Source organism: Leiobunum rupestre, chromosome 5, assembly GCF_980474605.1.
Source record: "Leiobunum rupestre chromosome 5, qqLeiRupe1.1.hap1, whole genome shotgun sequence".
NCBI classification, from domain to species: domain Eukaryota; kingdom Metazoa; phylum Arthropoda; class Arachnida; order Opiliones; family Sclerosomatidae; genus Leiobunum; species Leiobunum rupestre.
The window spans coordinates 11,555,059-11,571,366 of NC_143388.1; the positions used below are offsets into that span (position 1 = coordinate 11,555,059).

At 36.0% G+C, this 16,308-nt stretch overlaps 3 protein-coding genes across 3 annotated transcripts in view; all 3 read left to right on the forward strand.

Moving 5' to 3' along the window:
• Sytalpha (Synaptotagmin alpha) overlaps window positions 1-2,538 on the forward strand; it is a 72,702-nt gene extending 70,164 nt beyond the window's left edge. The window contains exons 7-8 of the mRNA XM_090174931.1: window positions 1,092-1,212; window positions 1,374-2,538. Coding sequence (XP_090031057.1) covers window positions 1,092-1,212; window positions 1,374-1,708 — 456 coding nt within the window. The 3' untranslated portion in view covers window positions 1,709-2,538. The remainder of the gene's footprint in view (window positions 1-1,091; window positions 1,213-1,373) is intronic.
• A 2,218-nt stretch (window positions 2,539-4,756) lies between these two features.
• LOC149943541 (uncharacterized) lies at window positions 4,757-8,369 on the forward strand. The gene is made up of 2 exons (XM_090175258.1): window positions 4,757-5,024; window positions 6,816-8,369. The coding sequence occupies exons 1-2, from the start codon at window positions 5,001-5,003 to the stop codon at window positions 8,016-8,018; spliced, it is 1,227 nt and encodes a 408-aa protein (XP_090031384.1). The 5' UTR covers window positions 4,757-5,000; the 3' UTR covers window positions 8,019-8,369.
• A 3,387-nt stretch (window positions 8,370-11,756) lies between these two features.
• LOC149943542 (ubiquitin carboxyl-terminal hydrolase CYLD-like) lies at window positions 11,757-15,404 on the forward strand. Its single transcript, XM_090175230.1, has 9 exons — window positions 11,757-11,926; window positions 11,999-12,239; window positions 12,500-12,603; window positions 13,242-13,302; window positions 13,363-13,492; window positions 13,569-13,689; window positions 14,202-14,317; window positions 14,379-14,604; window positions 15,101-15,404. Exons 1-9 carry the CDS (start codon window positions 11,869-11,871, stop codon window positions 15,322-15,324), a joined length of 1,281 nt encoding a protein of 426 aa, XP_090031356.1. The 5' UTR covers window positions 11,757-11,868; the 3' UTR covers window positions 15,325-15,404.
• Window positions 15,405-16,308: the final 904 nt, after the last annotated feature.

Genomic DNA, 16,308 nt, shown 5'->3' on the forward strand with positions numbered 1-16,308 from the left:
AATATGTCAAACTGTCCTTACTAAGGAAGCAATCCTTTGCAAAAATCCAAATAAAAGTAGAAAATTTATTTCACCTTCAATTGTATACTGTTTTGTATTTTTATTTCAAAGGAATGTAGGGTTTGTTTTAAACCTTTTTCCGCGACCTATGAGACATTCCTCAACACACTAACAAGGAGACTACCCGAGGTGGTTATCACCGATTTTGTTGAAACTCGGGAGTTCGGTAGACCTTATGGTAGTATGAAAATTGCCAAAGGGAAAAGTTGCATTGGGCTTTAGTTTTGCCAGGTTTTTGACCTTTCCATTTAAAAAGAATGAGATTTTCTCGGTTACCCAAATTTTGTTAAAATTTAACCAAAATTTATCAATTTTAGCGAAAATCATTGATCAATTTTACCCAAAATAGGTCAAATTCATCTTTTTGGGTATGTTTTGAAAATTTAATTTTTTCTAGTTTTTTAAGTAAGTGAAACCGAGAAAATCCCATGCTTTTTTAAATTGAGTTTTTTTTGTTTTGAGATATCAAAAACATTTACGGTTGCCATGGGAAAACTAAAGCCCATTGCAACTTTTCCCTTTGGGAATTTTCATACTACCTAACCTCCGAATTTCAACAAAATCGGTGATAACCACCTCGGGTAATCTCCTGTAAGTATTGTGGCTTATATCAAATTTAAACTACAATATTAAATATAACAGGGTTCGTACACGACCTGGAATACCTGGAAAAGTCAGGGAATTTGAAAATGTTTCAAAAAGGTTAGGGAAAAGTCAGGGAATTTGAAAATGATTCCCAATGGTCAGGGAATAGTCAGGGAAATTTAAAATGGTCCAAAATAGTAAAGGAATTTTAAAATGACCCCCAAAACAAACCCGGCAAATAAATTTTTGAAAAATGTATTAAAAATACACAATTGACATTTTTCAAGATTTTACCTCAAAACATAAATTTATTCTACAAAAATGGTCAGGGAAATTTGGCAATTTAGTCGGGGAAAACCTGGAAATGTCAGAAAATTTAATTCCGGAAATTTGGTACGAACCCTGTATAATTATACCAATAATTGAATACTAATTTCCTTCCACAGCTTCACGAATGGGGTCAGATCATGTTTTCACTGGGTTATCTTCCAAGCGCCGAGAGACTGACCGTGGTCGTCATGAAAGCGAGAGATCTCAAACCAGTCGACGAGGTCAAGAAAACTTCCGGTGAGTTTCAATTTCCGATTAGACCCATAGAAAGCAACATCGGAAAAGGTTATTCGACTCTTCTGACTATTAAAGCGCTCAGTGGCGAACGTATCAAATCAATCTTAGGCCGAGGAAGTCGAGATTCTAATGGAAAAATATTTGTATTCATTTGTACACAGACTGCTACGTGAAAGTGGCCCTCAGCATCGATAACAAGAAAGTGAAAAAGAAGAAGACATCGACCCAAAGAGGGACGATCAACCCGGTTTTTAACGAAGCGCTGACCTTCAACGTGGGAAAGGAGAATCTGAAGGTCATCTCGCTGGAGGTAACGGTGGTCAACGACACCATGCTTGGTCAGAATGAAGTTCTAGGCAGATTGGTCATCGGACACGACTGTCCGGATGATCAATCCTTGCACGTGCAAAGTATGATCGCTTCCAAAACGGCAATCGCAATGTGGCACAACCTGAACGCACCCTTGTCAGCCGCCAATAACGAGAAGAACAGTTGAATTTCATTTCAATTACCAACCAAATGATACATTCAATAAAATAATATATCGCCGTCATACGCGTATATTTTGGAAAGAAAGGTTTTGATAGAGCACTATTAAAGAAAATGTTTAAAATCCGAGGTTAAATGTGTATAAAATTAAAGTAAATATTTAATTAAAATAATCAAATATCAACTATAAGTATAAATTGGAAAATATTTTACGTAAAACAAAATAGTTTTAAGGATCAGGGTGCTACGATATCGCGTAAGAAACAGATTGAAAGACGAAATATATTTTAGAAGTATTAATACAAATAAAGCGATTTTAGAAAACGTTATAGAATCCCTATGCAATTAAAATACACTACAAAAACAGCACAAATTATTAAGTTATTTATATTTTGTAAATCGTATTGATATGTAAATTATATAAATAATTATTACATGGTACTGTATTTGAACATATCCTGTAGGTCTCGTTGAAGGTCTTATAGTTCAAAGTATTTTGCGAGAGGTAATATTACTATCGGCCTAGTATAAAAGTCAAATAAATTAAGCGTGAATAATGTAGTAATTGTCAACTAAATAGATTTGCCTAAATATGTGCAGATTTCCATCTCCAATCCGTCTACTAAAAATTGAGGGTCATAATCTCTACAATCAGTGTGTATAAAATTTACGTGCCAAATTTGTATCGTTATTGCATTCTGTGAAATCACGTGATATAAGCTACACACTTTTTACCGTTTTACACCGATAACGTACTTAAACTAAAATTACTTTGAAATGAAGAATGAAATAAATATAGAATCCTTTGTAGAAATATATATTTCGTGTTCAACTTTGGAAAACACTCTAGTTTTTAGAAACGCAATGTTGTTTAAATGACCTTTAACGCTTATAGTAGTATTTGTAAAGATAATATATTTATAGCGGTGTATTTATTTGTTGAAATAATAAAATTCGTCCAATAAAATGTCGTTAATTTTTTACTTCGAATTTAGTCCTTGGCTAAATTTAGTTTCTCCCTTGACTAAATTTAGCCAAGGACTAACCTAAATTTAGCCAAGAGATAAACTAAATTTAGCCAAGGTATATACTAAATTTAGCCAAGGTATAAACTAAATTTAGCCAAGGTATAATCTAAATTTAGTCAAAGGATAAACTAGGTTTAGCAAAGGTATAAACTAAATTTAGTCAAGGGATAAACTAGATTTAGCCAAATAATAACCTAAATTTAGCCAAGAGATAAACTAAATTTACTCAAGGGATAAACTAAATTAACTCAAGGGATAAACTAAATTTAGCAAAGGCATAAACTAAATTTAGTCAAGGGATAAACTAAATATAGCACAGATATAAACTAAATTTAGTCAAGGAATAAACTAAATTTAGTCAAGGAATAAACTAAATTTAGTCAATGAATAAACTAGATTCAGCAAAGGTATAATCTAAATTTAGTCAAGGGATAAACTAGATTTAGCAAAAGTATAAACTAAATTAGGACCCTTCAGAGAACTTATAAAGTTTGTTGGCAAATCGAGGAGGTAGTCACACTGATTTTCGAAATCGATTTGTCACAGTTTATGTGATTTCCACTGATTTCTTAAAATGTTTCAGTAATTTTCAGTACTTTTTCAAAATGTGTTAGTGATTTCCATTGATTACTCAGTTTCTCTGGAATTTACTTCGATTTATCCATATGTTTCAGTAATTTTCAAAAAAAAATTAAAGTTTTTCTTTGATTTTCAGTAATTTCTTACAGTTTTTCGGTGATTTTCAGTAATTTCTTACGGGTTGTTTCGTGATTTTCACTGATGTCTAAAACTTTTTGTGGAGTTCCAGTAATTACCACTGATTTCTAAAAATGTTTTGGTGATTCCCAATGAATTATCACAGCTTTTCTGTAAGTTGAATTGAGTCCCCAAATATTTCGGTGATTTACAGTAATTTCCCTAAGGGATTTATTGTGATAACATACTAATTTTTACACCAGATTACATACGTTACTTCCCCCATCGGCAAAAATATTCCCTCCTTCACTATTGGAAGCGATCTAAAGATTTTCGTCTCCAAATTAGCAATAATTCTTTGCTTTAATATTATTATTATTTCTGTCTTAAATGGCTTAGTAACAAAGTCCCTAACTATAATAAAATTTTGTTTAAACGAGCGTTACTTTATAATCAATACTTCAACAAAGTATACATTGTTTCTTGCCTCTGAAACTCTATCGATTGGAAATTCGAGAATAACCCTTTGAGCGACACCTTTATCAATTTTTTTACGAAATCGATTGAGTTAGCTCAAATCAGATAAATTAAATTGTACAATAACATCCTAATTAAATGTGACCATCAAAAATAGTGTTAAGGTCCATAGTAATTTTAATTAAGTCAAAACCTAAAGTTGAAAATATCGTAATTAAACAGAAAATCAATATCACAGAGTCAAACTAAATTAGGGCGTAGCTTTAAGCGATTGCTATTTAGTAATAGATCATTATATTATTTTGATAGCAAAATGTATCAATAAATTAACATAGATTAAAACTTGCGGATTTAAGCTCAGTAAATTAGTAAAAAAATAAAAGTAAAACCTGTAGAAATCAAACTTTACCTATGAAACAATTTAGTAGGATATTATTGTATTAAAAATTTTCAGAAATATTTTAATTGTTATGTTTTCTACCGAAAATATACTTATTCGCCTTGAGGGCCTAGCGAAGATAATCTCCATCCATCTCGAAGATTTATGGGGAACACTTAAAGTGGAACTAGAACTTAAAAACACGCGTAGAAGGTGCACAAGTGCCGTAGTGGAAACTATAATCGTGGCGTCCGTCTCAATTCCTCCCACCCTTAAAAAATGTAGCTGCGCAGACATTGTCCAGCGCCACTCTGACTGCCAACAACTGCATTGGGACAAAAGCGGGAGGGACCTTACTTAGGGTCTATAACGAAGTATAGGCTGCCGTAGGCCTAGCGTCTACGCGCCTTGCCTACGCTCATGTGGGAATGTTGGGAAGCTGGCCAAAAGCGGGTCGCAGTTTCCCCCTCGCCTGTCAGAGGGGTCCTACGTATCCGTTTTTACGAGAGTTCGCGTGACCATGCTTCGTTAATCCTAATGGTCAAAAGTGGCCGGCTCGCTAAACGGACGCGTCCCATTCTCTTTTAGTGGTCTCCATATATTTCAGGCTCTTTGACCATTCTTCTACTTCCACCGGTCCGCGACTGGCCAAAAACCACATCCACTATTTTAAAAGAGCTTCGAAGCCTCCGTCCTCGTTGCGAGGAGCTACCGCCAATATGATGGTTTCATTCTACAAAATGGTATGTTTTCTAATATTTCAAGTTTTTTACTTCAAGCTTATGCTTTTAAAAACTTACAAGAGACGCCAAATATTTTGTTTAAATAAGAAATAGAGTATCCTAATTAAAATGTTACACTGACTGTAAAGTTGATTTCATTTTAATGCCTATATAGTAAATGGCTTTCACAAATTGCTTAATTCAAAAAATTCAATGATTATTTAAGTAATTAAAATTGAGCATAGCCCAGATTATTTTATTCAATGATTATTTAAGATAAGAGACTTAATTCTAACTTAAACGCACTAACCAATATCACTAACACTACGTTTAGGTGAGCCATTTTGTTCATTTTATTTAAATTTTAAAGACATTCGCGCTATCCGAAGAAATTAAGAAATATTGTAGTAGTGCATTTTAGCTTTTTTGGTAAAGGGTTTTATCGACGTAGGGAATTAAATTAAAGTTCAACGCTAGGATAAGAGATGGTGTACCGGTAGTTCTGTTGTGAATGCGGAAAAGTAAAATCAATAGAGGCATATAGAAAAGGGAAATGACGTAAAATGGGCAAACTTACGCAACGCCCTAAAACCGTATTGATTTAAGCCTGCAGGACCTAAAAGGAAATAGGTCGTGCCATCTATTTAAAATTCAAAAACGAAACCGCTATAATTGTTTCTCTTGAAAACGATTATTTTCCTAGCCTTAATGGATTATTAAAATAAATATTTTTATGCCAGAATTCGAAAACCAAAATTTTGTTCTTACAAGATGTCGTTGATCTACTATAGGATTGAAATTTTGGATCGAATTTTGGAAATTTAAGGCGCTAGAGTTTTACAACGATACTTTTTCGTCTGTGGAAAGAGCCCTAAGTCTTTAAAACAAATAAAAGCTAAGTCAGGTCGGGCAACCATATTATTTTACGCCCTCTAAACATTGTACATCTATATTAAGCGTTTTTTTATTCCAAAATTTTCTTTGTAATCTATCAATTACAAAAAAACCAAAGTGAAAGAATAATTTTGCTTCAAAATTTGAACTTTCTTCCGAAGTGATGTTGGATATTTCCGAATCCGTCACAGCATTTTAATGGTTCATTTTTAATTTAATTTGCTGAAACGTAGTAATTTGTATCAATTTAGTTGCTAAAGGATGGTTTAAGGGCGTGGTTAGAATTGATTATCATTTACGGTAATAAAATGTTAAGAACATTTATACACACGGTAGCTTTTTTCATGTTTTTGGTTTACATAGTTGAGATAATATTTGGTTACTGTTTTGTCGAAATGTTTTAAAAGTATCCACTTTAGCAAAATATTTTTTGAGATTCGAACACATTGGCTTTACAATTACATATTTATACTGTATATTAACATATATTTAAGAAATAAAAATATCATATTCCGTGTTGATCCGTCAACATTAAATATTTAAGTAGATCTGATGAAGTATAGAATATTTCGAAAATTCACACGTTGGAGAAACATCATACCATATCGAATTTTAGGATTTATTAGTACGTGGTAGAAAACAATGGTAGAATATAAAATTTCTTGAATAAAAGGTTTAAATAAAAGTTCATAGCATTCACATTTTTGTTCAGTAGCGACGATAAATTATTTTGACATTTTTTGACGATGAAGTTTCAACAAATTTGGTTTTCGCCAAAATGACTTTAACAAAATTTGGTGTTCGCCAAAGTGGGTTTCGTTCAATTATTTCGTTAATATTTTTCCGTTATTCGCCAACATGGATTACTTTACTGGTACTTTAGACCATTAAATGTTGCTTCCGATTACTTATTTTCAGCTTTCTATCGCACGAACCAGCACGTCCATAATTTCAATCAGCAACAAAATGAAAATTTTACCTAGACACCCACGAGCGAGCAAATGCATCCACACCAGTCACAATATGAAAGGCTTCTTCGGCGGCGAAGAACGAGACAACTGCGACCTTCACTGGGACCCGGCTCCGTCACCCATGGAATTCGGAGGTTTCACTCAGCTGGAATTGTTCCTGAAGCGCAGTCAGAAAGCCATGGACATGGTGTCTCGCGATCATACTCACGACAGAATATCATTTTTCCTCGAATTCTACGAGCAATACAAGAAACAAAACGATAAGCTACCAAAGTTCTTTTCCAAGTTTTCACCCTCGCAACCAGTCGACGAACACCGGCCAACGTGCATCGGAAGAGCGCTGAAGATGCGTCGAATTCTCACGGAACAATTATCCAGTTACTATCCGGATTTGAAGGAAAAACTTTACCTCGTATCCGGTTGCTACGATCCGGCCCATCCGCTCCAGAAGATGGAACGGAGTGATTTAGAAAATAGTCGATTTCATTTACTTCATTTGGGAGAACATTTAGTACTCGTTTTGAAGTTTACCGTCGAAAACCGCTTGGGATACGTCATCTTCGAATTATCCTACTTAAATTTCAAACCACTCATTCTCATGGCCGATAATCTACCGCCCAGTGTTGGATTCATTTACGTGTTGGACAATACGGTGCGCCAATACTACATCGCTAAAGGTCCAGACTACATCACGCTGTCTTGGAGAAAGACGACTCCGGATGGCATCAAAAATTACAGAGAAACGGCTCTGTACACCGGCGGAAATTTCAATTGCCCCGACTATCAGGCGAAGCTGAGCACCGTCTATAACGTCCAGTACAAGTACGTCATCGCGAACGGAGTGTTGCAGGCGCACGTCAAAAGAATTAAGAATGACCAGAGCTTCACCGTCAGGAGAATGGAAGGGAAGGAGACCTTCAAAACCGAAATCCCATTGAATTATTTCACTTACCCCGATCAACCACCTATTCCTAAGATAGAACACGAGTTGAGAACCCTATCGACACTATTTCGAGAATCCTACGAGTCCTTGACTGACTGGATGACCAGAATAGCCTTAGTTCAACATGACACGAATTACTTGAAAGAAATTAACGAATTTGTGAAGGAACTGCAAGCTACTAGAAATCGGGACAGCCAATCCGCATAGCTTCATTTCATAGAAATACAAACGGGTATATATATTAAAAACAAAATACACATTTCAAACAATTCGCGATTCTACAATACGGTATAATATTATTTTCAAAATTTGCTCAATTTTTAAAGTACGGCGTTTTTGTACGATATCTATTGTTAATACATATATTCCGCGTTGCCTTGTTATAACAGTGTTCGTACAAATGGCGTCGTCAGGAGGTATAGCGGCATTTTGCACTCTGTATAAGTCTAGATTAAATTTATGGGGTTAATCAACCATCGCTGTCATGAAAAGTTTAAAGTATATATCCAAAATCAATACTCCTGGCTACGCCATTGATTAGAGAGCTCTAATTATACTTGTTTAGGAAATAAAAAATATTTTACTTTTGCTTATAATGGTTGTAAAGCTTATTCCATTTGCGAACGAATAACTAATCTAGGACAGATGTAAATTTTAGATATATTATATTTGCACTTTGTTACCTTATTAAATAAAATTTGACAGTCAATATCACGAAAGTGTACTGCCAAATTTTATAGAAATAACGTAAATCTTTTATCATATGAAAAGTAATAAAGAATTTTAACGCTTTGTGTTTCTATAGCCAAAGAACCACTCCTAGCTTCAATCGTTGGATTGTTAATAGCGTTTTGCATTTGCTGCTCTAGGGCGTTGTGAGGTCACTACGATTGGAATTTCAGGTTCCATTTGCTTGGACCGTCTGCTCCAGCAATTTGACAAATTGAGAGCTTAAAACCGATCTTTCAATTTTTACAAATCGATGATCCGAGGACAACAGCGCTTATGATTTATCATGTCTAAAGGCACCCACGATACAAGCCATATAATTTACTGATATTAGATTTTTATTTTTTCATGAAAAATATTCTTTCCCATTGAAAACACAGCGCAAAAAGAATAATCAATCAAGTAAGTATAGTAATTAGGGATCAGACATTTTTGGCAATAAGTTTAACTATTTTAATTTATTACCCACAACCATTATTTTTAAAACAAGTTTTGAATTAAAATTGTAATACTTGAAACCAAACATTTCTAGATCCACAGTGACTGTATAATTTAAAATTTTCGGTTTTCACTCCTTTTGGCGTTATAATCGCGGCATATCATGCAAAAATTCTGTTGGTGGCAAGGTCATGCGCAACAGCATGCGTTCGGTGGTTGCTTTTAAGCAACAGATTTGTCGGACACTCTTGAAATTAAAGACTTGATTAATGACTTCCAGGAAAAGCGCTTACCATAGCGGAAGAGACCGAGCGAGCGAGAGAGGAAGGAGGAAACTACGCCAAATTACTTCCCAACCAAAACATCGCTTAATTTCTCCGCCACTTCTGGCCACACTTTAGTCGCTCGCTTCGCGAAGCTTCTGGCCAAAGTTGGTCATTACACTTTTAAATGATCTGTCACTAAGGCGTCGACCACTCCCGGAGGCGACGTAAAATACATTTTAATATTACGCGCGTAGCAGCCCGCGAATCTTCCACGAACGCTCGTTTTTTCCGAGTGTTTAATATAAGGCAGAGTGCAATGGCTTTACTTTTATTAATATGGTAGGGTTGAAAACGATGTTTTTGTGGAAATATGGCTTTCAAATGACTGACATCACGTGTTGCTTGGGTGAACTTGTTGGTGAAGTTTCGAACTAATTGTAGCGTAAACGAAAATGGAAAATTGTACGGATTATATTTAATTATGCTAATAAGGCCTTTTTGACGACACTATTAATGTGGTTTGTTTGGTTTAAACAATTTCTACCGCTTCAATTAATTTACTTAAATGTCACTTAAGACTAACTGCATTGAAATGGGACTTTCGACTGCATATATATTTGGTGGTACTAGGTGAGCGCGAAAGGTGTGACACCATTCGCTTACTGTAAGCGGACAGCGTTCTACTTCCTAAAGTATACAATGGTAGTGGCCAAGACAATGTATTTAAAAGTTCGTCGTACCGATGACTTTTTGGAACTAGAAAATTAGCGAAACGAAACAAAATACCGAGAAAACAAAAACTTAAATCGTGAACAAAAGAGATTTTTCGCTTCTAAGAGAACGCAACAGAATACAACGGTCTAAATTCCAAAATGCAAAATAGGGCGATTCGGAAAAGAGGCAAGGTCTAGTGACAATTTTCTATTTCCGAGCAATGCCCCAGAGAATCATCGACAAAGGCGTCGAGGCATTTTTCTGTATACTGTTCTCGCTTTTCTTTAAAGAGATTTGGCTCCCAGTTTCGCGCCTAGATTAAAAGGGGGGCTTGTGGCGTATCCCTGTCTCTACGCTGTAAACAGCCCTCGGCGTCAGGTCTCCTTCCCTCGGAAACCCTAACCTTTCCTTTTACGCGTAAAGCCCGAGGGCTGTTTCTACAAGCCCTGGAATCTTTGAAGGTGTTTAGCGAAGATTTTCATAGCTTTTGTTCCATGTCCCGCGCCACGGATTGAAACGAGCGCGTCGCAAATCCTCCGAGTATTCTGATATTCAATACATTATGCAGTTTGCCTAGCGGAGTTACGAGACCGGAAGTACCGAAAGACAAACACCCTTTAAAACGGAAATGACATCTCACGGGAATTTAACTATTCCGATTTTCAAGTTATTGAGATAGTTTTACCCTCGACGTATAACGACTTTATAGAATTTAGATTCATCGGGCTGAAAGGGAAAGGTATCGAGGAAATGAAAGATTATATTTTCTGCCCATCAAAACTCGCGAACCCAAGAAGATTTGGTCCAAATCGAATCTTTTCCCTTTTGTCAAAATTCTAGTGAATATATGATGGTGTGATGGCCTGGAATGTATGAATTGGAAATTTTATTGATGTCAACCGAAATAATAAGGAAGATGGCGCAACACAGCACTAGGGCGCTTTCACACTTCTATTTAATAACGACACACTAAATAATAAAATAAACAATAAAAATTAAAAATTATAAAATGTTTTAATCTGCGTCAGGAGCTTAAACCTTTTAGTACTTTTTTCAACGCACCTGAGGTTTGCACGCGGATTTCAAATTCTGAATGGTCTCGCGACTTCAGCGCGTGCTCTCTACCTTCAAGAACTACAGCTTAGTGACGTAGACAATACATTGTCACATGACCTCCCGTATTTTATAGAAACACCTATTTTTAACAATACATATATGTATAGATTCAAAGCAATAACACCCAATAAGAATTACATTCTACCCGCCCACCTGTTTAAAGGCATTATAAGTGGCTAGATGATTTGGGCTAGGAGCAACAAACACAAGGAGAACGCAGCTAGCCTTTAAACACGCTGACGCAATGTTGTGTACAAATTTCATTGGCGCTGAACGTTGGGCGGGGGGGGGGGGGTGGACACAATTTCCGAATTTTCCCCTTCCGACGGCAGCCGGCGCTAAAGCGTCTAACCAATGACAACTAAACACAATAATATGCAAGACTTTTGACGGGTTGCGTTCTCCTTGTGTGTTTGTTGCTTCTAGATTTGGGCCTTAGGTGGTGCCTTGGGTATTAGCCTAGCTGATTATTATTAATATTATTAAATTAAGAGGAACCACGGCTATGGACTGCATTGCAAAGAGTGATAAAAACGCGTTTTTTATCACTGAAGATTACATTCTACGCAACGTTTTAAACATTATTAAATCGGTTACAATTTCAATAGCACGAGCGCTAATCACAGCCACCAACACGATAAATTATAAAGTGGAGCGCGTGTTGAAATGCACGTTATTTAAGAATTTTATTTCAATTTTAAAACCTTCCTAAGCCTAACGCTTCTTGGAAATTGTCCGGCTACGAAAGCAATCAACATATCCTATATAGTCAAAATTAGACGTTAGAAAAAAAAATGGAATCAAAAAAAGCTTCGTCGATGACAAAAGCGGAGCAGTCTGGTGCAGGAAGCAGTAAGTACATACGACATTGGATACATTTACGATAATGTCTGCTTCATAAAAATCCTTTTCGTCTTCATATAGAAAGTGGATCAGGGCTTAAAACACCACTTTCGGTTGAGAAACTTCTGCAACTTCACAAGAAAAATAAACCGGCTGGTATTCAAGGCGCCAATAACTCCTGCTATCTTGACACGACGGTTTTCGCCATGTTCGGATTGAACAATTCCTTTGATTACATCCTAACTTCACCGGTGGAAAGCAAGAACGAACTGGCTAGTGTAATGCATGGAACGTTGGTGGAGCTTGTTAATGAACTGAGAAAGTAAGGAACGAAAGACAGAAATAGTTCTTGTTATAAAATAACTTTGGCCAACTTCTTGAAATGTTGCCTCCCCGCTTCAGCCGTGGATCCGTTTTCTCTCCCACTAAAGAGTTTATGAACTCATTCTTAGGCATTGGCTGAACTATTCCAGGGCAACATTTCAACAAGTTTTGGCAAGCATAAAGACATTTTATAAAATCAACTATTGTAGATTTAATTCGTGGACAATTTCCGTGCTAATATTAAGCCATTATTTTTAGAAATGGCTACGTAAAATTGCAAAAGAAACAAGATTTTCGAGAAATGATGAACGACTTTTTCCCTGAACCGTACCAGGATCTATCGTGGACCGAGCAAGAAAACGGTACTATTGAAATTATTTATAGGGGAACGGCCAAGCTTTTCCAAATATCGCCTTATTTGCATATCAAAAGATCAAAAAGACGTTCAATATAATTACACGTACCTTATTTTGTCTTGAAAAAATAGTTTTTGGCCTAAAAAGTTCTAACGCAAAATAACGCCAAGTATTTGGGTTTGAATTTTCGCCGCCATCTTAAGGTGTATCGCCAGCGCCAGCAGCATCTTAGTGAGCGATTTGCGAACTATCCTAACTTTTAAAATCGCGCAATTTAGGCTTAGGTCTCGTATAAATGGAACGCGTGCAAAAAAAATCTTTGGCGTCTTCAGCAGCGCGCGCTTTTATGTGGTTTTTCTGTCTCACCGATACCTCACCAGGTGTCGCAGCGGACGCATGCTTTTAAATTTCCCGAAATTTCTTTATTTTATTAAAAACTAACCGCTTAATATTTTTTGATGCGGATTCCGACATAAATTTTAGTTTTTAACGGGCTATAGGGCTATCTAACTGGTTAAGGCTTGACCGTTCCCCTTTAAGGTAGCAGGCTTGGCGGACACGTAAGCTGCACCGTCATTTCATTGTCAGAAAACGCAACGTCACTTCATCCAACACTTTCTCTAACGTCTTGATTTACTTAACAGATCCAGTGGATTTCATCGATGCCTTTTTCGGTAGAATTCTTGGAATTCAACCAATTTTCAAGTAAAAGCTTTGAGCTTACACGTGGGCGACGTTAAAGATACAAATTTTGCTATTCTATAGGCTCGATGCAGTCGTTTCGACCAACGTATGCATTCTTATGCCTGAAACCAGAGACAAGAATCGTTGGCCTATTTATGGAACCTACCAAACTATCACTAGTTATGACCAAAGCAATTTCCAATTAGATGAGGTATTAACGTAGCAAATTAATATCAAGAACTAGGGTAATTTGAAACTAACGGTTTCTGGAACTTTCTATTTTGCAGATTCCAGATAATCTGATTCTCAAGCTGCCAATTTTCTTGTCGGAAGTGACGGAGCAAGAATCTTGGGCGAAATATTCAGTACCAAGCCCAATACTAGATATCACCGACCATTTGGATTTAGGTATGCGAGTCAGTTATGTAGAACAATCTTCAGAGCCTATTCCCACCAGCCAACATCTTTGCAAAAATTGTTGGTCAACACGAGCTGCTCCGTGTGAATGGAGAAAATATTTCGACATGTTGCCCATACAAACGCTTTTGTTTGCCAAGTTTTAAAGAACGACAGGTTTTTAGAACCGAGGTTTAGTTTTAAATATTTAAATCTAACAATTTTGGTACACATAACTTTGATTAAAATTTGAATATTAATGTTAAATACCATTATTAATATAAATTGACCAAACTTAGAAGTAAAATAGATAATTTTAAAAAATTCAATAAATGTTCTTCAACGATTAACTTGTGAAATCTCGACAACTTTTCGCGGAACAAGTGAACAAAAACGCAATGTGTTTGGCGAACGAAAGCTTAAAACTATGCTCACCAACAAAGTTGGGGGGAAATGTTGGCAATCTGAATCAGCCTTTAGTCTTTATCCGGGTTTCACATTAACCCTCTAATTTCCCCAAGCAGAGCCCAAACAATGTTGCATCTGCGGACTACAAGCGACAACCAAGTGCTCGCAATGCTTGGGAACATACAGCGAAAATTTGAATGGAATATTTTTCTGCAAAAAGTGCATGACTAAAGTAGGTTAATTACTTAAAAACCGCGCCTTGAGGCAATAGCTAAAACTACTTTCAATTTCAGTGCCACAAAAACGTATTGGAAGACCTTGATTCTCATGTCGAAGAGCCCTTAGACAATAACGTAAGCCAAGACAGCAGCGGGAAGGTTCCAAAGAGAGTGGTCATGCACTTGCACGCGGTGATATGTTTCAACAGAAGTCACTACACTTGTTTCACCAAGAGTGGCGTTGATAAAGACGGACAATGGCTGTACTACAACAGTATGGACGGAACGGACAACAAAGGCGGTGAGAGTCTTATTCTGACAGTATTAAAGGTCTTATAAACCTCGTAGTTCACACACGCGCCGTAAGGGAAATTGGCGCTGCTTGTATTTTCAAAATATCGATGACAAGGAATCTCCTTCTCCAACTAATTTTTATTGACACCAAGGCGTATTTGAAAATTAAAACACTTTCACAATGAAATTTTACGCTTAGCTTGTCGAAAAAATGACAAATTATTGAATTATATCATACAATTGACAATTATTAACAATTGCTTCGTTTCTGAAGGTACTTATTTAGAAATTTGAGATCAAACACATTGCTACTGCTATTTATCGCTTTAAACGTAACTTGGTTGTTATTCTACCTTCAAAAGACAAACTTCTAGCGTGCATACGAGGTTTATAAGGCCTTTATGTTTAAAAAGGTTTCTCAAGTAAATGAGCGCCACATTTGAACAATAGTAATAGAATAACAACGGAATATAACGGTGCTTCAAATACATACGTCTTTATAGACTACATCTCGAAAATTGCGCCTGCTGATAAATTCGTTGAATGGACGAGTACACTTGGTATTAGAACACTATTGCAAGCCGTTCCTGTTGACTTAGACAAAGACAATTTCCCTGAATTGCCAGAATGGAACCAAAATGAACGAAATTTGGGGAAACAAGTCAACATGTTGTATCGAAATGCTACCATCGCTTTCTACAACCAACCAGAAAAAATCTACATGTAAATCCCAAAATTCAAAAGAACGAACTTTAGGCCCAAGTGGTCTAAAAATTATTTAAATTAAACAAAATTTTTGTTCTTTAAGGTCTGGTCTCTTTTTATGTCTACAAGCATATACTGAAAATAAATTCGAAATTTAGATAAAACAAATTTAGGGTCTTCGTTCCTTAAAGCCTTTCCCCCCCGTTTGGGCAAAATTGGTGGAGAAGTGTCGCATAAAGATTTTATCGTAATTCAGCTTTAAAAATATGAGCCGAAAAGTTATCAAATTGTTCCGCAGTTTTGGGCAACATACATACTACTATCAATTAAACTTAAATAAACTCTATCTTGGTTTGTCCGGCAGGATCATTAAACTTTTAAATATCCCTTAGAAGACGGTTGCCAATTTTATTGACTGTGGATTTCGTCATCTTGTTTCTTTTCCGGAGTTAATAAATGAACAATAAACAATAAATACATGTATGCATTGTAACTCTGATGATGGCCTAAGTGAGCCTAAAATTGTATTGTGCAAGTAAAAACCGTTGGTTTTTATAAAAGTTTTATTTATTAATTATGCACAAGTAGTTTTAATAATTTTTCTAAGGTTAAGGTTAAGTTATGTTAATGTTACGTTAGGTGAAGGTTAAGTTAGGTGAAGGTTAATTTAGGTGAAAGGTAAATTACGTGAAAGTTAAGGTTCGGTTAAGGCTAAGGCTAAGATTCGGTGAAATATAAGTTTTGTGAAAGTTACATTAGGTGAGCGTTAAGGTTAGGTTAAGGCTAAAGTTAAGGTTAGGTGAAGGATAAGTTTTGTGAAAGTTAAATTAGGTGAGCGTTAAGGTTAGGTTAAGGCTAAGGTTAAGGTTCGGCGAAGGATAAGTTTTGTGAAAGTTAAATTAGGGGAGCGTTAAGGCTAAGGATAAGGTTCGGCGAAGGATAAGTTTTGTGAAAGTTAAATTAGGGGAGCGTTACGGTTAGGTTAAGGCTAAGGTTAAGGTTAGGT

Excerpts from the sequence above, each read along its gene's own strand:
- LOC149943541 (XM_090175258.1), top strand. The coding sequence starts at position 5,001 with ATGATGGTTTCATTCTACAAAATG. Across the intron at positions 5,025-6,815 it reads TGGTTTCATTCTACAAAATG|CTTTCTATCGCACGAACCAG; the intron begins GTATGTTTTCTA and ends ACTTATTTTCAG.
- LOC149943542 (XM_090175230.1), top strand. The coding sequence starts at position 11,869 with ATGGAATCAAAAAAAGCTTCGTCGATGACAAAAGCGGAGCAGTCTGGT. Across the intron at positions 12,604-13,241 it reads GTGGACCGAGCAAGAAAACG|ATCCAGTGGATTTCATCGAT; the intron begins GTACTATTGAAA and ends TTTACTTAACAG. Across the intron at positions 14,605-15,100 it reads CGGAACGGACAACAAAGGCG|ACTACATCTCGAAAATTGCG; the intron begins GTGAGAGTCTTA and ends ACGTCTTTATAG.